This window comes from Astyanax mexicanus, chromosome 24, assembly GCF_023375975.1.
Source record: "Astyanax mexicanus isolate ESR-SI-001 chromosome 24, AstMex3_surface, whole genome shotgun sequence".
Classification (NCBI taxonomy): Eukaryota; Metazoa; Chordata; class Actinopteri; order Characiformes; family Acestrorhamphidae; genus Astyanax; species Astyanax mexicanus.
The window spans coordinates 17067182-17093661 of record NC_064431.1 but is presented as its reverse complement, the minus strand read 5'-3'; the positions used below and the strand labels follow the sequence as shown (position 1 = coordinate 17093661).

The 26480-nt window shown below is 41.2% G+C and overlaps 1 protein-coding gene across 5 annotated transcripts in view; it reads left to right on the top strand.

Annotated features, from left to right (window-relative positions):
* lrp1aa (low density lipoprotein receptor-related protein 1Aa) overlaps positions 1 to 26480 on the top strand; it is a 187080-nt gene that overhangs the window by 77449 nt on the left and 83151 nt on the right. For 3 of the 5 annotated variants that reach the window (XM_049471909.1, XM_049471910.1, XM_049471913.1), the window contains exons 16-31: positions 865 to 1005; positions 1085 to 1210; positions 2509 to 2625; positions 3129 to 3209; positions 3673 to 3723; positions 5446 to 5613; positions 9089 to 9271; positions 10683 to 10880; positions 11149 to 11394; positions 12541 to 12738; positions 14295 to 14502; positions 14603 to 14767; positions 14874 to 15118; positions 19777 to 19908; positions 23222 to 23449; positions 23573 to 23747. In XM_049471909.1, the coding sequence (XP_049327866.1) occupies positions 865 to 1005; positions 1085 to 1210; positions 2509 to 2625; positions 3129 to 3209; positions 3673 to 3723; positions 5446 to 5613; positions 9089 to 9271; positions 10683 to 10880; positions 11149 to 11394; positions 12541 to 12738; positions 14295 to 14502; positions 14603 to 14767; positions 14874 to 15118; positions 19777 to 19908; positions 23222 to 23449; positions 23573 to 23747 (2662 nt within the window). The remainder of the gene's footprint in view (positions 1 to 864; positions 1006 to 1084; positions 1211 to 2508; positions 2626 to 3128; positions 3210 to 3672; positions 3724 to 5445; positions 5614 to 9088; positions 9272 to 10682; positions 10881 to 11148; positions 11395 to 12540; positions 12739 to 14294; positions 14503 to 14602; positions 14768 to 14873; positions 15119 to 19776; positions 19909 to 23221; positions 23450 to 23572; positions 23748 to 26480) is intronic. The other 2 variants (XM_049471912.1, XM_049471911.1) reach the window with 1 other exon arrangement.

Genomic DNA, 26480 nt, shown 5'->3' with positions numbered 1-26480 from the left:
TTGATCTTAAACAAAGTAGCAGAATTATAATAATTCTGCAAAGAAGAGTGAACCAAAATTCCTCCACATAGATGAATTCCTACATCGAAGATTGGTGTAGAGAGGAATTGTAGTTTATAGTTTATAAACACACACAGACACTTTAATGATGGGAATTGTGGGATACGGCGGCTTTACAGTATTATCAGACAGTATAAGATAGACACATCAGTAAGTCCAAAAACTTACCTCAGTCAGAGAGACGTATCTCGACTGCAGCTTGTACAAAATGCAGCTGCTCATCTTTTAACCAGGACAAAACATAAGGACCACATTATCCCAGTGCTGGCCTCTCTTCACTGGTTATCATTGAGATACAGAATTAATTTTTAATTTTTTGTGTTGACCCACCAGGCTGTATGTAATGAGGCACCAGCTTACGTTTATGAGCTTTTATTTCCACTTGTAATGTGGCTAAGGTCCTTTGACCAGGGGTTACTGACTGTTCCAAAAACTAAATTAAAGTTAAAGGGTGACAGGGCTTTTGCCCTCTGACATCATACTCTTAACATCGACTCATGTCTTTAAGAAACGTTTATAGAAATATTTTTACTCTCTTGCCTTTTGTAGTGTATGATCACATAGTGATTATGTTGACAGTTTGTTACATTGATTCATCACTGTTTTGATCATTTTATCTACAGTTTTTTTATGTATTTATATTTTTATTATTCATTTTTTGGTCTGTAAACCACTTTGGAAGCGCTTTTTTTGGAAAAGTAATATATAAATAAAGATTGCTTACTTACTTATCACTGCTGCTGTAGGCCTCATTGTAACGGACACAGCTAATAGTGTGTGTGTGTGTGTGTGTGTGTCCCATAGCGAACCCATCCTACGTGCCACCCCCCCAGTGCCAGCCGGGGGAGTTCGCCTGTGAGAATAATCGCTGTATTCAGGAGCGCTGGAAATGCGACGGAGACAACGACTGTCTCGACAACAGTGACGAAGCCCCCGAGCTCTGCCGTGAGTACACACCACACACACACACACACGCTCACAGAACAGTACAGTAGGATACTCAGGTAATCTCCTCTGTGTGTAGATCAGCACACATGTCCGACCGACCGCTTCAAATGCCAGAATAACCGCTGTATTCCGATGCGCTGGCTCTGCGACGGAGACAACGACTGCGGGAACGACGAAGACGAGTCCAACAGCACCTGCTCAGGTACCTGCCACCACAACCAGTCACACAACTCAGTGACTGCCACCCCAACCAGTCACACAACACACCAACTGCCACCCCAAGCAGTCACACAACACACTTACTGCCCCTCCAACCAGTCACACAACACACTAACTGCCCACCCAACCAGTGAGTCACACAACATATTAACCACTCCATTCAACCAGTCACACAGCACACTAACTGCCCACCCAACCAGTGAGTCACACAATGTATTAACTACTCCACTCAACCAGTCACACAACTCACTAACTGCCACCTCAACCAGTCACACAACACACTAACTGCCCACCCAACCAGTGATTCACACAACATATTAAAGCTCACCTTCCGCGAAAATCCGATTTTTCTTGTTTTTTGTGGAATACAGTAGGTCTCTCCGAGTTGAATGTGTACACCTGCACATTAAACTGTTTTGCAGCCCCCATTGTCTGCAGGAGCTAAGCAAAGAAATCCCCCCTCCCCCCCTCCGAAAAACGGGTGAATTTTGAATTATCTTTCTGCCTACGTAGGCAGAAACTCACAGACCAGCCCACCTTGGCTCGAGAAACTCCCAGAGGCGGAGCTGAAGCGACGCAACATCACCGCTCATCAGTTAGGAGGTGGGAGGCAGTGAGCGGCAGAGCGGTGGAGGGGCGTCGCAGTGCTCCTAGCCAATCAGAGGAGAGATATTTGCATTCTGTTTGCATGTATGAATATTCATGAGCAAAGCTGGAATCCGGTCATTTTGGACACACCCCTAAAACAGTCCATTAAAAAAGAGCTATACAGAGACACCTGAGCACTTTTTTTTTACAAAAACGGCTCACATGTCATTCATTCATACTAGAGACCACAACTAGACATTTTAAAATGAAAGAAAAAAACGACGGAAGGTGACCTTTAACTACTTCTCTCAACCAGTCACACAACACACTAACTGCCACCCCAACCAGTCACACAACTCACTAACTGCCACCCCAACCAGTCACACAACACACTAACTGCCACCCCAACCAGTCACACAACACACTAACTGCCACCCCAACCAGTCACACAACACACTAACTGCCACCCAACCAGTGAGTCACACAGCGTATTAACTACTTCACTCAACCAGTCACACTGCACACTAACTGCCACCCCAACCAGTCACACAACACACTAACTGCCACCCCAACCAGTCACACAACACACCAACAGCCACCCTAACCAGTCACACCACACACTAACTGCCCCATTATGAATAGTGTTCTGTGGTAAGGATATCTGCACTGACCCCTGTCTGACTCTTCCCTCAGCTCGGACCTGCCCACCTAACCAGTTCTCGTGTGCCAGCGGACGCTGCATCCCCATCTCCTGGACGTGTGATCTGGATGATGACTGTGGGGATCGCTCGGACGAGCCGGCCTCCTGCGGTACATCTTAAACACTAAATACCGCTTTGAAAAAAATGAGACCACTTTAAAATGACGAGTTTCTTTGATTTTGCCAAATTAAAATTTTTGCACCAGGAGTGGCATAAAGTTATCCAAAAGCAGTGTGTAAGACTGGTGGAGGAGAACATGCCAAGATGCATCTATGATTAAAATCCAGGGTTATTCCACCAAATATTGATTTCTGAACTCTTAAAACTTTATGAATATGAACTTTATTCATAAACGCATTATTTGATGTCTGAAAGCTCTGCATTTTTTTTTGTTATTTCAGCCATTTCTCATTTTCTGCAAATAAATGCTCTACATACAACATTTTTATTTGGAATTTGGGAGAAATGTTGTCTGTAGTTTATAGAATAAAACAACAATGTTCATTTTACTCAAACATATACCTATAAATAGCATAATATATTGTATACTATTTACAATATGAAATGTAAAATATATAATAATGACATTTTGTGTAATTTTGCTGTTTTCAGCTTACCCGACCTGCTTCCCCCTCACTCAGTTCACCTGTGATAACGGACGCTGCATTAATATTAACTGGCGCTGTGATAACGGTGAGTGTTTGACCCGACTGTCTCACCACCTGTCTGTCTGTCCTGAGCTGTCCCTGTCTCTCCTCATCTCCTGTCTTTAGTCTGTAGTTCTGTGGGCAGGGTTTAGAGTACATCAGAGCTGTCACTGCCAATCACATCAATTATCAGATAATTCATAGATAATTATAATTATTAAAAATGAAGTAATAATAAGGTAAACAGAGTTTTAAAAACTGTAAAAATATAGCTTGAACATATATAATTAATGACATATATAAAGTTCTACATATATAATTACTGGGTGAGTGGTGGTGGCAGCTCTGCTGTGTGTTACTCTAGTGTTAGTGTTTGCTGTAGATCTGCTGACTCTCTGAATGTGTTTTTTGTTTATGACCTCATTTGTCTTTGTTTGTTGTGTGACATCATGTCCTCTTCTCTGTGCCATTTGCCCCTCCCCCTGTCCCCAATTGGCTCTCTGTTGCAGAAAAGGATTGTTTGGACGGCTCTGATGAGTTGAATTGTCTGAACCCGACCGGTTAGTGCATAGACCAACATGCACCATAAAACTATAAAAAGACCAAAATGATCTAAACTGCAGAAAAGGAAATTCATTTTAAAATTTTCATTTTAAAATGAATTTTGTTAATTAGTTATTAAATATAGAAAAGCTTCAGCAGTTATAGAATATAACTATATAAATAGAACATAGAGTACAGAGAATATAGGTGCAAACCACTTTTTTAGATAGATATACAAAAATACAACAAAAATGTTGTATGTTATGTTATGCATTGAAAGATTTTAATGATAAAAAAATATATAGGAGGTTTATAGGAGGTTTATAGAAGAGTATTTATGTAGCTAATAATGGAAATTACATTATATAGAAGTTTATAGTACAGGTAATATAGGAGATTATACAGGTAATATAAGAGTTTTTAATGGGGTTATGTAGTTCTATATACAGGTGAGGGGTTTATAAAGGTTATGTAGCATGTTATATGAAAGGTAATATGAAAGGAAATAAGGGAGGTTATAAGTTATACAGGGGCTTATATAATTCAATATACAGGTGATATAGGAGTTTATATGGGGACATTTACTATCTACTGGTTATGTAGGAGTTTATATATTTTATATAGAAGGTTATATGAAAGGTAATATGGGAGGTTACATCAGAGGTTACATATATAGCGGTTATATAGTTCTATAAACAGGTGATATAGGAGTTTTTATAGGGCCATATAGTTCTATCTACAGGTGATATAGGAGTTTATTGGGTTATATAGAAAGTTATATGAAAAGTAATATGGGAGGTTATACTGGAGGTTATACATTATACAGGGGGTTATATAGTTCTATATACAGGTGATATTGGAGTTTATGTAGGGGGTTATATAGTTCTATATACAGGTGATATAGGTGTTTATTGGGTTATATAGAAAGTTATATGAAAAGTAATATGGGAGTTTATTTCGGAGGTTATACATTATAAATGAGGTTATATAGTTCTATATGCAGGTGATATTGGATTTAATATAGGTTATATAGAAGGGTATATAAAAGGTACTGTGGGAAGTTATATTGGAGGTTATACATTAAATAGGGGTTATATAGTTCCCTATATAGGTGATATAGGAACTTGTATGTTATATGTAAGGTAATATAGGAGCAAGTTTAATACAGTGTATATAACAGGTTATCTAGGAGGTTATATAGTGAATAAGTGCAGACTCATGGTGCATGGTGTGATCTATGCAGTTTCTGTGATTGTTTTTCTTCCTTTATATCTTTATGTTGAAAAGTTTGGAATCAGAATCTGTTTTGTATTTATATGTTGTGTATTTATTGCTGATGCTGCTTGTAAGCACAGGCTTGGCTGCTTTCATAACTTTATTACTGTCATAATTAACAATAATACAATAGGCCCTAAAATAGAGCCCTGTGGGACTCCACAACATATGATAAATCTAATGGTTATTAAATAATTCACAGTGGAGGCTGCATAAGGATAAATAAAACTAAGGCTCGAGAAATGTATAGTAATATCTAAATGTATTGTATGAGTTATACATTTATTATTATTATTTTTATGAGAAAATATCAAATGATTCCAGACTTTTGAACAGAAGTGAATTTACTGTGTTTATTGAGTTTGTGAGTTTATGTGTGATTATGGAGTGCTGTAGTGATGGTGCTCCAGTCAGGGGTATGTAGGTGGGCGTGTCCAGGCTGGTGACATCACGCTGTGTTTCAGATAACGATTGCGGTGATAACAGCGACGAGGCGGGCTGCACTCACTCCTGCTCCAGCACCCAGTTCAAATGCAACAGCGGCCGCTGCATCCCCGACTACTGGAAATGCGACGGAGACAACGACTGCGGCGACTACAGCGACGAGAACAACGCCAACTGCACCAATCACGGTGAGCTTCAGACCACAGGCACTCAGAAGTAGGGCTGCAATAATTAATTCGACATAATAGGTGCCCAAAATGATACCGCAGAAAAGGAGAAATTGTTTTAAAATAAACTTTTATTTTGAAAGCGTGCTGAATTCAGCACCCGCGCCAGGAAAAGCACCACCTCTCAGAAGAGGCTGCAGGTGACGTTCCTTTTTCCTTATTTCTTACAAGTCAGCGTAGCTTAGAACAGTATCTTGAGTATTTCCATTTTCTAAGTAAAGTTAAAGCCAAGAAGATGTGGGTGCGCGCTTCCGAGAGGGGGTGCTTTTCCTGGCGGGGGTGCTGAACAACACCGGCTTTACACGCGAGGTCAGTGATAAGAGCAATGAATCGCAACAATTACAATATACTGCAATAAAAACAAACGTTTAACATTTATGTTAACAAAAATATATAAAAAAATCTCTATTAAATGTAAAGTTACATTCTTTTAATAAAAGGACACCATCGTAAGAAGGACTTTCAGTAGTCAAAATTAAAAATGTAGGACACAACGCTACTGAGTTTTTTTTTAAAGAGTGGAGAAAATGTAAATATACAACAAAACTGACATGAATAAAAAAAAAATAATAATAATAATAATAATAATAATAACAACCAAATATGTTATATTATTTTAAATAGTAGGTAATAAATTAACATGTTTCGGTTGTAAAATCACTTTTCATTGGATTTAACTAATAATAAACAGAAGTGCATAAAAAATATATATTTTGTTTTTTGTGATTAGCTGTAAATAATCCGCAAACGTTGTAAGTCATTATAGGGTGGGCTTTGATTAATTTTACCAAATGTGTCCCCCCCCATGTCAAACCCACTCCTATGTCTTTGCTGTTAACTATAAAAATTTGTAGCCACGTCAATAATCTGTAGAAGGGATAATAGGCTCACACACTCAGCTCTTACTTCTTGTCTCCTAAAATGTAAACACACTAGATAAGGGACAAGACAACACGCATACTCGCTGTACTTAAGATTATTATACATTTAAACATATTCTCAGCATTTAAATTACACATATAGGGCCCTCACGCACACCCTGCACATGACGTGTTTCTATCTTGGTGGCAGGATGTAAAGGTGCGCCACTGACTGATGAAAACCCTGACATCAGTCAGTAGTCAGCCGCCCAATCCATTGTGCACAATAAACATAAAAAATAAACAGAATAAAGATTAAAATGACATTGTTGTTCCCTTAAAGGAGCTGCTGGTGTACCTTCACAGCGTGAACGCGCAGATCAGTATCCTCTGCTGAGATGCACAAAGTGTCGCACTGTTAAGATATGAACGTGCCAAAGTCAGAGCTCACCTGCCTCTTAAAGGGAATGATGACTGCCACATTGATTGGTTTATTTCACATTATGCCCAGAACACACCCATGATTAATTAAGAGAATTAGTACACAGCTTTTGCGCATTTCAAGCTGTACAAGGTGTATTACTTGTGCCCTCACGTTACCTAAGACACAGGCCACGCCCCTAAATGCAGCTGTGTGATGCACAATTGACCGGTGCTCTGTAGGTCACTAAAATACGGGCCCAAAATAGTGTGATATATAAATGATAATTTAAAAATTAAAATACCACCTGCTCTCATCACTGGGAACAGGTCCCTATCCACCAATCAGAGCGAGAGTGATGATCGGAGTGGGAGGAGCTACATTTCAACCGAGTCCAGTTTACTAACACTCAGCCTAGATCTGTCCATCACATATTTATATCTAAATGCTAATCAGCTGCACCCACACACCCTCTTAAACACACACACAAAAACACACACACACACTCCAGCATGTGATTGGGTGTTTAATGGAGCGTCCCGCACCTCTCGCTGTGTGTAATGTAATGAGGTGGGGGTGGGGGTGGGGAGGTGTTTAGAGGGGTGCTGGGTCAGTCGAGGCTAACCGGGCAATCTGCCTGAAGAGAGAGAGAGAGACCTCAGCAGCTATTTATCCACTCTATATTCACAGCATCTCTCTCTCTTTCTCTCTCTTTCTTTCTCTCACGCTCACAAGCACTCTCTTTTCACCCTCCCGAACCAATCAGAGAGCTGCTTCAGCTCCTTCAGGTTCTGTGCTGGATTAAATCACGTCTGCACTGTATCGGACGAAGATAAACATCTTCATAGATGTATCTTACAGTTATTAAAACAGTTTTGAGTTAAATCTACAGACAAGTACATACAGTAAAATGGACACAGACAATATTTAGAGATACAATTATTTAAAAAGTGAACAATCAAACAGACAATCAGGCAGATACTGAACCTCTGATAGAGTTCCACCATTCATGGGGCGCCAGTCTTCAAGGGGAAGCTGGAAAAATATCTATCCGATTGGTGGGAAAATCGGTGGATAGTGTTGCAGACACTGTGTCTTCATGGGGAAACTAGAGAAATATTTGTCCGGTTGGTGGGAAAATTGGTGGGTAGTGTTGTTATGGGAACATAAAAAGATGGCCAAAAGTAGGTTCTACTGGAATCAGTTTAACTACAGGAAAAGTCTAGTGTTACTTTGTGTCATGCTTTCTGTTAATGTTCAAAGGGTTTCAGATACTTAGCCTCTTGCAGAGTTACTCTGGATGAGAGTCTTCAAGGGAAAACTGGAGACATATATGTCCAATTAGTGGGAAAATGGGTGGATAGTGTTCTTATGGGAACATAAAGGATGTTCAAATGTAGGTTCTACTGGAACCTGTTTAACTACAGGAAAAGTCCAGTGTAACTTTGTGTGTTGCTCTCTATTATTGTTCAAAGATTTGCAGATACTGAAGCTTTAGCAGAGTTCCACTGTTCATGGGGGACAGTCTTCAAGGGGAAACTGGAGAAATAACTGACAGTTGGTGGATAATATTGTTATGGGAACATAAGATGATCAAAAGCAGGTTCTACTGGAACCAGTTTAACTACAGGAAAAGTCTAGTTTTTCTCTGTCTTGCTCTCCATTAATGTTCAAATGTTTGCAGGGACAGTCTTCAAGGGGAAACTGGAAAAATAACTGTCCGATTGGTGGGAAAATTGGTGGACATTGTTGCTATGGGCACATAAAAAAATGACCAAAAGTAGGTTCTTCTGGAAGCAGTTTAACTACAGGAAAAGTCCAGTGTTTCTTTGCGTCATTTTCTCTGTTAATGTTCAAAGGTTTGTAGATACTGAACCTTTTACCTCTCGGTAGTTCCTCCTGGAATCAGGGGTATAATCTAGTACTTTGTCCCTGCTGATTTACTACAGTAACTGCCTCTACTGAGAAGGTTTGACACTAGCTGATGGAACATTGATACGAGGTGAGGAGGATTTGATTGTTCAGAATTTTTGGGAATAAAAAGCTGCTGAGAAGTCAGTGCACTGCGTTGCAGAATGCAGAATTTAATAGTGTCCAGAAACGTTCTGACAAAAGCCGCTATTCGTCTTAATAATCCTTCTCCTCCTCTCTGCAGCGACTCGACCTCCGGGAGGCTGCCACACAGATGAGTTTCAGTGCCGGATGGATGGGCTGTGCATTCCCCTGCGCTGGCGCTGCGATGGCGACACCGACTGCATGGACCTGAGCGATGAGAAGAACTGCGAGGGCGTCACACACATGTGCGATCCAGCCGTCAAATTCGGCTGCCGAGACTCTGGTGAGGATTTATGGGTAATGTGGTAATCCACAACCATGAATAGTTCACTGTATACAATATATTCTGATGTGCCAAATGTGCCATTTGACAGGAGTGTATAAATTGATTGTGTTTGAAGTGTTACCTCAGGGGACAGCTTCATAATGTCCACACCTGTACCTGTCCACACCTGGTATTTTTCACATTTTGTCACCTTACAACCCCAAATTTAAAATGTATTTTATTGAGATTTTAACTGATAGACCAACACAAAGTAGCACATAATTGTGAGGTGTAATGAAAACGATCAGAAGTCATTTAATGAGTCCAGCTGTGTGTAATTTAGCTTTAGTATAAACACACCTGTTCTGTGAAAGCCTCAGTGTTTTTTTGGAGAACACTAGTGAACAAACTACATCATGAAGACCAAGGAACTCACCAGACAGGCCAGAGAAAAAGTTGTGGGGAAGTTTAAAGCAGAGTTAGGTTATATAAAAACATATCCCAAGATTTGAGAGTTGCAAAGAACACTGTTCAGTCCATCATCCAAAAAAAAAATCCAAAACCTACCAAGACATGGCTGTCCACCCAAACTGACAGATCTAGCAAGGAGAGCACTGGTCAGAGAAACAGCCGAGAGGACCATGGTCACTCTGGAAGAACTGCAGAAATTTACAGCCCATGTGGGAGAATCTGCCCTAAAAAAGCCACAAATCTGGCCTTTTTTGGAAAAGTGCCAAGAAGAAAACCATATAAACCATGTAAAAATGTGTGCAGGAAAAGTATCACTGCCCATAATCCTAAACAAACCTCCCCTACTGTAAAAACGTGGTGGTGGCAGCATCATGCAGTGGGGATGCTTTTCTTCAGCAGGGATAGGGAAGCTGGTCAGAGTTGATGGGAAGATGGATAAAGCTAAAAACAGGGAATGCCTAGAAGGAAACCTGTTGGATGGAGCAAGACAATGACCCTAAACATACATCCAGAGCTACAGTGGAATGGTTTAAATCAGAGAATATTCACATGTTAGAATGGCCTAGTCAAAGTTCTGACCTAAATTCTTTTTAGCTTCTGTGGCAAGACATGAAAAGTGCTGTTCAAAGCCCTCCTTCCATTCTCGATAAGTTTAAGCTGTTTTGAAAAGAAGACTTTAATTCCAGCAAAAGGTGACTCTACTAAGTATTGATATATGAGGCTGAATACCTTTCAGAAACCATATCTCATTTTGGTTGTACTTCACATTTATGTGCTACTTTGTGTTGGCCCATCACTTAAAATCTCAATCTCAATAAAATTTACCTTTGTGGTTGTAAGGGGACAAATTGTGAAAAAATTCAAAGGGTATAAATACTTTTGCAAGCCACTGTAGAAGCTTATATTTGCAGCCATCACTGCCTCACTGACTACCATACTGTTTCTTATCGTCCTTCAGCGCGCTGCATCAGCAAGGCGTGGGTGTGTGACGGGGACAGCGACTGCGATGACAGCTCGGACGAGGACAACTGTGAGGCGCTGGTGTGTAAACTCTCGCACCACGTGTGTGCCAACGACACCACCATCTGCCTGCCAGCCGAAAAGCTGTGCGACGGCAAGGACGACTGCCCTGATGGTTCCGACGAGAAATTGTGCGGTAAGAGCGGAAAGTACTACATTACCCATACTCCCGAGCTGCAGATAGCTCTGCCCTTTTCTTCTTTTGCCAGTAAAGGAGCAGTTTGGCAGCAGTTCCAAAAAGGTGAAATTTAGTTCCAACGGTCTGGAGAACTCTCTGTCAGAGAACCGAGCTACAGCAGAGCCATCCAGGCAGTTGGAACGAAATCTGGCATAGATTTTTGCTGGTTATACTGGTTTCTCTTCTCCATGCATTGATCTTTTGTCTCTGGTTCTTCTGTTCTTAGATCTTTGCTCGCTGGATAATGGCGGCTGCAGCCACAACTGCACGGTTGCTCCAGGTGAGGGCATTATGTGCTCATGCCCGCTGGGTATGGAGCTGGGCCCCGACAACAAGACATGCCAGATCCAGGGTTTCTGCGCCAAACATCTAAAGTGCAGCCAGCGCTGCGAGCAGGACAAGTTCACCGTCAAGTGCTCCTGCTACGAAGGCTGGGTCCTGGAGCCGGACATGGAGAGCTGCCGAAGCACAGGTATGGGCTAACAGACATCCGCACTTAATGATGGGGGGGAGGGAAAGCCATCCTGACATGTCAAATCTGTGTCCCCCTGATGATCCTTTCCAGATCTTTCAGGTTTGGCGGTTCTCTTCAAAGATTTTCCACTGGGTTCAGGTCTGAAGATGGGTTAGGTTGCACCAGGATCTTGGAATGCTTCTTACAGAGCCACTTCTTAGTTGGTGTGGCTGTGTGTTTTGGTTCATTGTCATGCTGGAAGACCCAGCCATGACCTATCATGCTCTTACTGAGGGAAGGAGTTTGTCGGCCAAAGTCTTTCAATAGATAACCCAATATCATCCTATTCCTTTGAAGAAAAGCACCCCCAAAGTATGATGCTTCCACCCCCATGCTTCCCGGTTGGGACAACAGTGTTCTTGAGGTTGAACTAATCCTCTTTCTTCCTCCTAACATGGCAAGTGGAGTTCTATTTCGGTCTCATCTGACCTCCTCTGGATTATCCTGATGGTCATTGGCGACCTTTAAACAGGCCTGGACATGAGCAGTTCTGGTGTAGTGTGATGGGGTAGTGTGTTACTAACGATAATCTTAAAGACTGCGGTCCAAGTTCGCTTCAGATCATTGACCAGTTCTGGTACTGGATTTTGTTGTAGCCTCTCAAATGTGGACCTATCGTGCAAATAAAAGCTCCCGGAGATGTTCTGCAGAGTCCTGGAAAGTTCAGGGACGTGCCAGGATGGGATGGCAAGGAATGACAAAAAAGTTAAATAGAGTTCTGTTGTGGTTTCTGGTGTTGGATGGAGGAGAAAAGCTGGAGAAGGAGGAGGAGGTTTATCCTCTCGCTCAGGAAATAGTCTTGCCCAATGGTTGTTTCATTACGCAGGAAGTGGTGGTTTGGGCCAAGGCGGTTGGTTAGAGTGGGTGGGATGGATGGAAGAATGGATGGAATAGAAGTGTCAGAAGAAAGAAAGGCGGGTGGAGGCGGAGTTTGTTTTGGCTGGCGGTTCAGTGGGTGTCGTCAGTGGTTAAATCGGCCAATCGGGGATACAATTCTTTTCCTGAGAAAAATTCCAAAGAGAGAAAGTCACAGGAACATTAGCTAACTTTCGCTTCTCCCTCTTTCTGTCTCCCTCTCTCTCTTTTTCTCTTTCTCTTTTATAGATCCCTTTAAGCCGTTCATCATCTTCTCTAACCGACACGAGATCAGGAGGATCGACCTGCATAAGGGTGAGTTCAGCGTTTTGGTGCCGGGCCTGAGGAACACCATCGCTCTGGACTTCCACCTGAACGACAGTGCTCTGTACTGGACAGACGTGGTGGAGGATAAGATCTACAGAGGAAAGCTGTCAGAGAACGGGGGTGAGCAGTAAACGCCCATGTGAAAGATGGTGGAATAAGAGTGCTGATTAAACACTTAGTCATGATATTATACAAGGCTCCAGTTTAGCTCCACCCCTTATCTAGAACACCTGCTCCAGGTAATGGAGAAATGAAGGCCTTTGAAAGCATTTGATTATTAAAGGCATCTGTATCCAACATCATTCAAACATACCTGTCCAACATCATACAAACACACCTGTCCAACATCATACAAACACACCTGTCCAACATCATACAAACACACCTGTTCAACATCATACAAACACACCTGTCAAAACATCAAACAAACACACCTGTTCAGCATCATACAAACACACCTGTCCAACATCATACAAACACACCTGTTCAACATCATACAAACACACCTGTCAAAACATCATACAAACACACCTGTCAAAACATCATACAAACACACCTGTCAAAACATCAAACAAATACACCTGTCCAAACATCATACAAACACACCTGTCCAAACATCATACAAACACACCTGTCCAACATCATACAAAGACACATGTTCAGCATTCTACAAACACACCTGTTCAGCATCATACAAACACAACTGTCCATCATCATACCAACACACCTGTCCAACATCATACAAACACACCTGTCCAACATCATACAAACACACCTGTTCAGCATTATACAAATACGCCTGTCCAAACATCATACAAACACGCCTGTCCAAACATCATACAAACACACCTGTCCAACATCATACAAACACACCTGTTCAGCATTATACAAATACGCCTGTCCAAACATCATACAAACACGCCTGTCCAAACATCATACAAAGACACATGTTCAGCATTCTACAAACACACCTGTTCAGCATCATACAAACACAACTGTCCATCATCATACCAACACACCTGCCCAACATCATACAAACACACCTGTCCAACATCATACAAACACACCTGTCCAACATCATACAAACACGCCTGTCTAACATCATACAAACACACCTGTCCAACATCATACAAACACACCTGTCCAACATCATACAAACACACCTGTTCAGCATTATACAAATACGCCTGTCCAAACATCATACAAACACGCCTGTCCAAACATCATACAAACACACCTGTCCAAACATCATACAAACACACCTGTCCAACATCATACAAACACACCTGTCCAACATCATACAAATAAACATGTTCAAACATCATACAAACACACCTGTCCAACATCATACAAACACACCTGTCCAACATCATACAAACACACCTGTCCAACATCATACAAACATGCCTGTCTAACATCATACAAACACACCTGTCCAACATCATACAAACACACCTGTCCAACATCATACAAACACACCTGTTCAGCATTATACAAATACGCCTGTCCAAACATCATACAAACACACCTGTCCAACATCATACAAATAAACATGTTCAAACATACAAACACACCTGTCCAACATCATACGAACACACCTCTCCAACATCACACACACCTGTTCAACATCAAACACTGCTAGAGTTGGTTGTTAATTGTCACTGCATGTTTCTCAGCGGCGTTGACCAGCTTCGACGTGGTGATCCAGTATGGCCTGGCGACACCGGAAGGTTTGGCCGTAGACTGGATCGCTGGGAACATCTACTGGGTGGAGAGTAACCTGGACCAGATTGAGGTGGCCAAGCTGGACGGCACCATGCGCACCACCCTGCTTGCTGGAGACGTGGAGCACCCAAGGGCCATCGCTCTGGATCCCAGAGAAGGGTAGACGGGTCATTTCTGTTCTCATAAATTTGGCTCAGAACTCATTTCAGTAGATTTAAATTCCATACTTCCTTAATTCCATGTACTTCCTGACCCACAGAATCCTGTTCTGGACGGACTGGGATGCCAGCATGCCGAGGATCGAGGCGGCGTCTATGAGCGGCGAAGGCCGGCGCACCATCCATAAGGAGACAGGAAACGGAGGCTGGCCCAACGGACTGACCGTAGACTATCTGGAGCGACGCATTCTGTGGATAGATGCCAGGTAAGGCCTTCATGACGTCTCAAAAACATTATATTTACAAGAGACTGTTCCAGACTCTTCCTGATTACTATTTTTACTAGTTTCTTGCCTGAATTTATCTCCTCAGATCTGATGCAATCTATTCTGCCAAGTACGATGGTTCTGGTCTGATTGAGGTTCTGCGGGGGCACGAGTACCTCTCACACCCGTTTGCCGTCACCATGTACGGTGGGGAAGTTTACTGGACAGACTGGCGCACCAACACTCTGGCCAAGGCCAACAAGTGGACGGGGAACAACGTTACTGTGGTCCAGAGAACCAACACTCAGCCGTTCGATCTGCAGGTTTACCACCCATCCCGACAACCCCTGGGTGAGCAGTAATCTGATCATCTGATCTTAAGGGGCAGAACCCAAGCGTCTCTTTTCTGTTTCACTCTGTGTTTATTAATGGGCCATAAGAAGAACTTAGAACAGCGTCTCCTCAGTTGTCAGGTCTACTCAGTTTTCCTTCAATTCTCTTTTATTTTCCTCAGTTCTCATATCTCCTCAGTTTTCCTCAATTCTCTTCTGTTCTCCTTGGTTCTCATATCTCCCCAGTTTTCCTCAATTCTCTTCTGTTGTCCTCAGTTTTCAGATTTTAATAAATTCTCTTTTGTTCTCCTCAGTTCTCAGATCCCCTCAGTTTTCCTCAATTCTCTTCTGTTCTCCTTAGTTCTCAGCTTTTCTCAGTTTTCCTTAATTCTCCTCTGTTCTCCTCAGTTCTCAGTTTTCCTCTATTCTCTTTTGTTCCCCCCAGTTCTCATATCTCCTCACTTTTCCCCAGTTATCTTCTGTTCTCCTTAGTTCTCAGTTTTCCTCTTTTCTCTTTTATTCCCCTCAGTTCTCATATCTCCTCAGTTTTCCTCAATTCTCTTCTGTTGTTCTCAGTTTTCAGATTTTAATAAATACTCTTATTTGTTCTCCTCAGTTCTCAGATCTCCTCAGTTTTCCTCAATTATTGTCTGTTCTCCTCAGTTCTCATATCTCCTCAACTTTCCTCTATTCTCTTTTGTTCCCCTCAGTTCTTATATATCCTCAGTTTTCCTCAATTCTCTTCTGTTCTCCTCAGTTCTTCTTAGTTCCCTTAGTTCTTAAGTTCTCAGTTCTTAATTCTCTTCCTCTTTTCTTGGTTCTACTCAGTAATAACAGTGCGTCTGAATCAGTTACAGTGGTTCTTGAAAGTATGTGAACCCTTTAGAAATGTTCTGTACATCATCAAATTCAAGTCCTAACAGTATATAAAGAGAACCCTTTTAAGCAAATGAGATAAAAATCAATGTGATGACAATCAGGTGCGAGTGGGATCCCAGTTTTATTTAAAGAACATGGATCTATCAAAGTCTGCTCCTCACAACACATGTTTATGGAAGTGAATCATGGCACAAACAAAGGAGATTTCGGAGGACCTCAGAAAAGGAGTTGTTGATGCTCATCAGGCTGAAAAAGGTAAAAAACCCTCTCTCTAAAGAGTTTGGATTTCACCAATCAAACCACAGTCAGACAGATTGTGTATAAATGGAGGAAATCATTGATTAAGATCATTGTTACCCTCCCCAGGAGCGTTCAAGCAACAAAGATCACTCCAAGAACAAGGCATGTAACAGTTGGCGAGCTCACAAAGGACTCCATGGTAACTTCCAAGCAACTGAAGGCCTCTCTCACATTGGCTAATGTTAATGTTCTTGAGTTCACCATCAGGTGAACATTGATCAACAATTGTGTGCAAAAAGAACATTGCTGCTCATCTGCAGTTTGCTAAAGGTCACATGGACAAGCCAAAAGGCATTTGGAAAAAGGTTTTGTGGACAGATAAGGCCAAAATAGAACTTTTTGATTTAAATGAATATGGGTATGTTTGGAGAAAGGAACACACTCTATTCCAGCATAAGAACCTTATCTCATTTGTAAAACATGGCGTTGATAGTATCATGGTTTGGACCTGTTTTGCAGCAAGACAATTACGCTAAGCACACAAGTCATTCTATCAAAAAACTGGGTTGAGTAGATGGTGCTCTCCCCCCACATCACCTCAAAGGGTGATGTCGATCAGAACAAGGTGCCTGTGAGCTGATGTATCGGAACCCAGCGCGCTGTGATGCTACTCGGCAATGTTGCATCAGCAGCAGCAATCCAAAAAGAGGCGGTGGCTGACTTCACATGTATCTGAGGAGGCATGTGTTAGTCTTCACTCTCCTGGTGTTGGGGCACCATTAGTGATAGGTGGAGTCCTAATGAGTGGGTTGGGTAATTGGCCGTGTAAATTGGGAAAAAAAGAATAAAAAAGTATGTAACATTGGATAGTTTGCCCAATAAATAAATGACCAAGTATAATATTTTTGACTAATTTGTTTAACTGGGTTCTCTTTATATACTTTTAGGACTTGTGTGAAAATCTGATGAAGTTTTAGGTCACATTTATGCAGAAATATAAAAAAATTCTAAACAGTTCACAAACTTTCAACAACCACTTTGGGTTAGTTAGGGTTGTCCAGCAGGGTGTGATGGACGGGTGTGGTGATGTTCTGTGGCAGGGTGTGAGGAGAACGCCACTGGCAGCTGATCTCCTGACATCGGTTTACCCACAGTGCCGTCTGACAGGCATGGCGTATGATTATATATGCGTGATCAGAACAGCCTCATTAGATGAGTGGATGAGAAGCTGTTTTAATCACTTCTGACCTCATCTCAACCTGTGCACTGCCCAAAATATGTATACAGTATAACACCAGGATAGTTGATCTGATGTTTTAGGGAAAGGTTTCGATGTTTCGATGTTTTGTTTCTTTCATGGCTAGTGGTAAAATCAGACAGTCTTTTTCTATTATTTTGCACCTATTTGGAACACCATTTCAACCTACTTGCAGTCACAAGAGATACCATAGTAACCACCTCCTAAACCACAGCTTTAACCATGTGGAATAGCATATGCTTCTGTTATCAGCACCCAGCATAGGAACCCAGTATCTGATATGATAATATTGGAACTGCCCATCCACAGCCTACCAACCTGTCAGTAGTAGCTTAACTTATTCCTTAATTATTCTTCTTTCCCCTTTGTTCTCCTTGGTTATCCTCAGTTCTCTTCTGTTATCCTTGGTTCTCTTCGGTTTTCCTCATTTCTGCTCAGTTATCCTTAGTTATTCTCAATTCTCCTTGGTTTTCGTCAGTTCTCCTCAGTTTTCGTCAGTACTCCTCAGTTCTCCTTGTTTTTCCTCAGTTCTCCTCGGTTCTCCTCAGTTTTCATATGTTTTTCTCAGTTCTCTTCTAGTTCTCCTTAGTTATATACAGTTCTCAGTTCTCATTTTTATCAGTTCTCCTTAGTTCCCCTCGGTTTTCCTCAGTTCTCTTTGGTTTTCCTCAGTTCTTCTCGTTTTTCCTCAGTTCTGCTCAGTTATCCTCAGTTCTCTTTGGTTTTTCTTAGTTCTTCTCGGTTTTCCTCCGCTATCCTCAATACTCCTTGCTTTTACTTAGTTCTCCTTGGTTTTTCTCAGTTCTGCTCAGTTTTCCTTGGTTCTCATCAGTTCTCCTCAGTTCTGCTCAGTTCTCCTTGGTTTTCCTCACACTGTAAAAAATGTCCGTGAAAATTACAGTGAAAAACTGTGAAATGGCAACAGAAATAAACCGTAAAGCAAGAAGAAGCTTATTGTTGTAGAATAAACATTGAATTACCATAGATTAAAAAACTGTGAAAATTGTTAATTTTAATTGTTTTAACATGTGAAATATATGGTGAAAAGCTGAAATGGTGACAGCATTGGACAGTCATATTAAAAATAGCACATTACTGTATTATTCACGGTGTACAAACCTTAAATAAAAAACATGCCGTCAATTATATTTTTTACCATTTTAAGATGTGAAATATACACTGTAAAAAAAAATCTTGTCAAAAATACAGTGATCTTGTAAATGGCTTCACGGTAAGGTATATTATCACTTGTAAAAACAACAGTTTGAAAATGCTGCCAGTATTTCACAGTAAAATAAACAGTTGCAAATGTATACGATATTACAGTTTAATTCTTGTCAACAGTAAATTTCATATTGATAAACCGTTTTGTTTACAGTATATTCTTGTGAAAAATATTACATTATAATGTTACATTGTGAAAAGCAGGGTCTGAATGGGATGTAACGCAGCTGTCTATGGGGCGTGGCTATGTTAATTAGATGTTTAGTTCAGAGACGTCACCATGATGTAGTTTCATAGCGGTTTTATCCACCTGCCTGGGTTTTACATCATGTGTATATAAGTGATTTCACTCTGCAAGCACATCTCTGTGCTGTAAGTGAGCAGTAGTCCAGTTAATGAAGCGCTTTTGAAAAAGATAATGCTGTTTAAAACTGTATGTTGTTTACAGCGTGACTCAAAGTTATTGGACAACCACAAAAATTTGCCATAAAATTGGACAATAAATGCTGTGGAATGGATCATTTTTCACTTAAAAAGCAACAGGGTTACATTGTGAATTATACAGCTATACCATGAGCCTATATACACTTTCACCGTTATTTTAACAGTAACTCCTCTTTATTAGTACATTTTCAAACTGTTGTTTTTACAAGTGTTAATATACCTTACCGTGAAGCCATATACAAGATCACTGTATTTTTTACGGTGAAAAAATGGCAACCACAGCTGCCAGTTTTTCACCGTACATTTGACAAGATTTTTTTTTACAGTGCAGTTCTGCTCAATTCTCCTCAGTTCTGCTCAGTTATCCTCAGTTCACCTCGGTTCTCCTTTGTGTGTATTTGACATGGAAGCAATCGGAGTGATTTTTGTCATCAGCTTATGATAATATAGCCACCCCTGAGCAACACCATAGCTAACATCTGAGATACAATAGCAGTCAATTAGCAACACCACTGAAACCACCTGGAACCATGTAGCAACATTTACCACTGCTCCTTTTATTTATTTGTAAATAAATGAAATATAAGAATATTTTTATTTGAGTGATTAATGTATTTTTGTTTTTGCCGTAGCTCCTAACCCGTGTGCTGGTAACGGGGGTCTGGGTCCATGTTCCCACCTGTGTCTGATCAACTACAACCAAACCTTCTCCTGCGCCTGCCCTCACCTGATGAGACTCAGCTCAGACAACCACACCTGCTATGGTAAGCTCCACCACCCACCGCACCTACTGCTTCACCACAAAACCACCACTGTAGGCAATGCACTGGAGATGGTACTTGTGGACCCAAACATATGAGAAGGGTTCTTGAACTGGACTGTTGAGCCAAAAGTTTATTATCACTGGTGGATAGGGGTGTCACGATTTCGATATTTTATCGAAATCGATCAAAATTATGTCATGGTCTCGAGCCTCAAAGTCAAAAAGAGGATCGACAATCCCTCCCTCTAAGCTACGCAAGCACTTGCAGCATGCTACGCAAATGGCGCAGCACGCTGTAGCCGATGCCGCGGGCATTGTGACTGCTCAAAGAGCAGCCCTTTCTCCAGAGAATGTGGACATTCTCATCTTCTTAAAGAAAAGTTGTTTTGTCTAGCCTCAAATATGTTAATAGTTTTGGTACCTTAAGGAGCATCTTTCTCTCAGATAAAGTTAGTAATATATCTTTATTAAAGAAAAAAACTTGTAATGCTCAGGGACCGAGTCTTATTTTTCATGTTTAACTGTTATAGTAGAATATAGTTCAGTTTGTTAAGGCTCTAATTGTTCTATTATTTTGTTTTAATAGTGCACACTGCTACTACCAAAAAAAGCCACTAGATGGCATTACATATATATCTTAATTAAATTATTTAAATTTGACCATTAGTGCCTAATGCGGTGTATTTCAGATCACTTGTATCACTTTGCATCACTTACATCAAGCCCACCTTTTGAAATAAGATATTGTAAATTTGATGAATCAAACCAATAACTGACCGTAGACTAATCTAAAACTGGCGTAGGTCTCTCTGCTGTAAAAAAAAGAAAAATGAAAATCGAGAATCGAATCGAATCGTGACCCTAAAATCGGAAATAAAATCGAATCGAGGATTTAGAGAATCGTGACACCCCTACTGGTGGAGAATCAGGGTAAAGAAAGTCCAATCCACCCTTGGATTTTGTTCCCACTGCCTGAGCAGTTCTGCTGATGCCAAGCTATACACTGAGCTGCCCAGGCAGTAGGAAAAATGCCATATCAGTAAGGTCCAATGTTTTTGATGGAATATTATAAAAATGTAGTGATTTACCTGATATTTATTGATCGATTCTGATCAGACACATGATCAAACACATGATTTAACCAGTGGTTAATTGATTAACATGGTTAAAAAGTTAGTTTTGGTTTTCTGTGTGTAAGACTCGTCTGCAGTCAGCACAGCATTCCGAATCCAGAATCAGCTCCAGCTTTCCCTCAGCCTGATCTTAATTAATGGAAAAGTCTCTGCAGGCCAGAAGATCACATCCAACGTCTCCCAGTTGGAGAAAACAATGACTGCTGCTGCTCTCAGTGCAGCTTCGCCTCAACTTCCTCAGGACTTCTGCAGTTGCTGGAGATTAATTTCCTCAGCCTCGACTGTCAGCAGTTCCTTTAAATCTAAACCATGAACAATAAATCATATCAGAAATGTAATAAGTTACACATTCACCAATCAGCCAATAACAAACCACTGCCAGGTGAATAAATGAACAACACTGATGATCTGGCTCCAGGGGCTTCTGTAAGGCAGCAAGTGAACAGTCAGTTTATGGAGTTTATGGCGTACGAATGTGAGCAAACATCTGGAACACCATTTTAAGCTCTTGACAATACTATATTAACCTCCTAGCACATCATGGGCCTATTGAACACCCTGCACAAAGTGCATTGTGCTGATCATTGCTGTCTTTTTGTTGGCGTCTTTATGTGTTGGTGGCAGGAAATACAGTGCGCCACTGACTGATTAAAACCCTGACAACAGTCAGCTGCCCAATGCTATCTTACACATGCAGGTACGCAGTGCATGAGGCACGCGCTCAGTGCTTAACCACTCCTGCTCCTTACATACAAATGGACATGTTGCATCACACAAATGCAGCTTTTATATTAACAATAAACAGAATAAAGTATAAAAAAACATGAAGGCGCAGGTCAGTTAAGCAATGTCTGAAAACATGAGAGATATCATTTGGTTAATTGCGAACAAAGATTTCTAGTAAGAAACCATATAAAGTGGAATTATAAAATACATAGTCCGACATGTGCTATATCAAACTGTACCCAACTAGAAACCTTGGAACACTTTCTTTTTGATTTCTATAGATCAAAGGAAGTATGGACTTAATAAAAATTACTTATGATCTAAAAGTAATAAAATACGGAAAATTTTAAATTAAGCCTTACCGTATCTGAAAGTGAAATTTTTTGGTTAATAATTAGAAAAATATAATATTATATATTATAAATAGTATAATATAAACTATAGAAAACAAGTTGCAAAATTGTTATGGACAATCAAAATATCACAAGTACAAGTATTTTAAGCAGGTTATAACAGAACTCAAAAGGAAAATAAGTATGGACATATATCAGCAAAAAGAAGACAGGATTTTTTTTATTTATTTTTTATTTTGATGTTTGTAAATAATTTTGTAATATGTTGTGAATTTGGATATTGAATTGTATTGTACTGAAATGTATATTTTAATGTAATGTAAGATTTCCTGAAACAATCAATAAAGTATAAATACATACAGTAGTAGCCACCTGAGATAGAATATAATAGAATAGAATAGAATAGAATAGAATAGAATAGAATAGAATAGAATAGAATAGGCCTTGTTTTATAAAATTGATCTTTGGTGTGCTCATGTGTGTGACCTTTTGGTGTGCTCAAATTGACCTTTGATGTTGTGATAAACCTCAAATTAGTAATTTTGTATTGAATTTGTTTAGCTTTTATATAGCAATACAGTGTCTGAGATCAATGTATACTGTTTTACTCCAGTAATCAATGGCACAATTTACCCCAATGTATTTTCTTCAAAGGCACAACTTACCGGTACCCCGCACTGGGGGCAAGTTGTGCCATGAAGCTGTATTTCTTAAATACTTTATTTCAGATCCAAAGTGTCTGTTTCCAGGGATGCACCACATCCTGAAATATATGTACATATATTAGGAAGCATTACTGTCATGGTCTCGCTTTAAAGTCACTTTAAGTAAATCTGGCACAAATCACCCAACTCTCCCCTATAAATGACTGTTATTCTCAAAAAAATTAATGGGAAAAAATAAAACAACCACATGTTTAGATCCAGACATTTAATTATGCCTTATGAATATTCATAACTGCTAATATGCAAATAGTAATGCCCTCACGGCCTAAAGCATTTCATCCTGTTTAATATTAAAAAAGAATGTCTTGTGTTCTAAACCTACACACACTCACACAACAAACACACACTCACACTTTTCTCTGGCTATCTCTGTGCAGAGTCGCGTCAGTTCCTGCTGTACGCTCGTCAGATTGAGATCCGTGGAGTGGACATTTATAACCCGTACTATAATTACATCATCTCCTTCACCGTGCCGGACATCGACAACGTGACGGTGGTGGACTACGATGCACAGGAGCGCCGGATCTACTGGTCAGACGTGCGAACTCAGACCATCAAGAGGGCCTTCGTTAATGGGACGGGCATCGAGACAGTGGTCTCTGCAGGTACGTCCCACAACTGACCATCACTGACCTGCAGAGATAAAGAGATTACATGGATGACATCATACTGTACAGTGTGTGTGTTAATGTGTGTGTTCATGTGTGTCTGTGTGTGTATCCATGCAGATCTGCCCAACGTTCACGGGCTGGCTGTTGATTGGGTTTCTCGGAACCTGTTCTGGACGAGCTACGACACCAACAAGAAACAGATCAACGTGGCCAGACTGGACGGATCATTTAAGAACGCAGTGATCCAGGGTCTGGATAAACCACACTGCCTGGTGGTCCATCCAATCCTGGGGTGAGTAGCATCAAACTCAGATCCTCACTGTCCAATAAGTACACTGGATCACCATTATTTATTTCTTTTTTTTTTTTTTTCATTTTTAAATTCAGTGACCGAAGAGAATAAAAGAGAATGGATGGGGGGGAGGGGAGAGTAAGAGAGTGTAAATAGAAAGTGAAAATGCAGGAGAGTGAGAATAAGGAAGAGTAAGAAACTGAAAAAGTAAGAGAACAATTAAGAATGGGGAGAGTAAGATAGAGAGAGAGTGAGAATGGGAGAGTGAGAGAGAGAGAGAGTGAGAATGGTGGGAGTGAGATACGGAGAGTGAGATAGAGAGAGAGTGAGAATGGTGGGAGTGAGATACGGAGAGTTAGTGAGAGATAGTGAGAATGGAGTGAGTGAGAGAGTGTGAGAATGGGGAGAGTGAGAGAGATAGTGAGAAAGAGAGTGAGAATGGGGAGAGTGAGAGAGATAGTAAGAATGGGGGAGAGTGAGTGTGTAAATAGAGGAGAGTGAAAATGGAGAGTATAAGAGGGGGTAATGGGGAGACAGTAGGAGATGTAGTGAGAGTGTAAATAAAAGGGAGTGAGAAAGTGACAATAAGCTTAGTAAGAGTGATCATCTAAGAGGATGATAAGGTGAATATGCAGGAGAGTGAGAGAGAGAAGGGGGAAGAGTAAGATAGAGAGTGAGAATGGGTGAGAGTGAGACAGTGAAAATGGGGCAAGTAATAATAGGGCCGACTGGGAAAGAATGGAAAAGATTGAGAAAGTGAGAATGGGGGAGAGTTAGTAAGAGAGAGTGAAAGTGGGCAGAGTGAGATATAGAGAGAGAGTAAGAATGGGGAGGGTGATATTGGGGAGAGTTAGGGAGAGAGTGAGAATGGGGAGAGTGAGAGAGAGAATGGTGAGAGTGAAATACATAGAGAGTAAGAATAGGAGAGTGAGAATAGAGGAGAGTGAGAGAGAGTGAGAATGGGGGAGAGTTATTGAGAGAGAGTGAAACTGGGGTCAGGGAGGGAGATATAGATAGATTGAGAATAGAGGAGAGTGAAAATGGGGAGAGTGAGAATGGGAGAGAGTTAGTGAGAGAGAGTGAGAATGGGGGAGAGTTATTTAGAGAGAGTGAGAATGGGGAGAGTGAGAGACTTAGTGAGAGAATGAGAATGGGGAGAGTTAGTGAGAGAGAGTGAGAATGGGGAGAGTGAGAATGGGAAGAGAGTGAGAATGGGAGAGAGTTAGTGAGAGAGTGAGAATGGGGCAGAGAGAGAGAGAATGGGGAGAGTGAGAGACTTAGTGAGAGAGAAAATAGGAGAGAGTTAGTGAAAGAGTGAGAATGGGAAAAGAGTGAGAGAGTTAGTGAGAGAGTGAGAATGGGAAGAGAGTGAGAATGGGAGAGAGTTAGTGAGAGAATGAGAATGGGGAGAGTGAGAGAGTTAGTGAGAGAGTGAGAATGGGGGAGAGTGAGAGAGTTAGTGAGAGAATGAAAATAGGAGAGAGTTAGTGAAAGAGTGAGAATGGGAAAAGAGTGAGAATGGGAGAGAGTTAGTGAGAGAATGAGAATGGGGAGAGTGAGAGAGTTAGTGAGAGAATGAAAATAGGAGAGAGTTAGTGAAAGAGTGAGAATGGGAAAAGAGTGAGAATGGGAGAGAGTTAGTGAGAGAATGAGAATGGGGGAGAGTGAGAGAGTTAGTGAGAGAGTGAGAATGGGAAAAGAGTGAGAATGGGAGAGAGTTAGTGAGAGAATGAGAATGGGGAGAGTGAGAGAGTTAGTGAGAGAGTGAGAATGGGGGAGAGTGAGAGAGTTAGTGAGAGAGTGAGAATGGGGGAGAGTGAGAGAGTTAGTGAGAGAATGAGAATGGGGGAGAGTTAGTGAGAGAGAGTGAGAATGGGGGAGAGTGAGAATGGGAGAGGGTTAGTGAGAGAATGAGAATGGGGAGAGTGAGAGAGTTAGTGAGAGAATGAGATTGGGGAGAGTGAGAGAGTTAGTGAGAGAATGAGAATGGGGAGAGTGAGAGAGTTAGTGAGAGAATGAGAATGGGGAGAGTGAGAGAGTTAGTGAGAGAATGAGAATGGGGAGAGTGAGAGAGTTAGTGGGAGAATGAAAATGGGGGAGAGTGAGAGAGTTAGTGAGAGAATGGGAATGGGGGAGAGTGAGAGAGTTAGTGAGAGAATGGGAATGGGGAGAGTGAGAGAGTTAGTGAGAGAATGAGAATGGGGAGAGTGAGAGAGTTAGTGAGAGAATGAGAATGGGGAGAGTGAGAGAGTTAGTGAGAGAATGAGAATGGGGAGAGTGAGAGAGTTAGTGAGAGAGTGAGAATGGGGAGAGTGAGAGAGTTAGTGAGAGAATGAGAATGGGGAGAGTGAGAGAGTTAGTGAGAGAGTGAGAATGGGGGAGAGTGAGAGAGTTAGTGAGAGAATGAGAATGGGGAGAGTGAGAGAGTTAGTGAGAGAGTGAGAATGGGGGAGAGTGAGAGAGTTAGTGAGAGAGTGAGAATGGGGGAGAGTGAGAGAGTTAGTGAGAGAATGAGAATGGGGGAGAGTTAGTGAGAGAGAGTGAGAATGGGGGAGAGTGAGAATGGGAGAGGGTTAGTGAGAGAATGAGAATGGGGAGAGTGAGAGAGTTAGTGAGAGAATGAGATTGGGGAGAGTGAGAGAGTTAGTGAGAGAATGAGAATGGGGAGAGTGAGAGAGTTAGTGAGAGAATGAGAATGGGGAGAGTGAGAGAGTTAGTGAGAGAATGAGAATG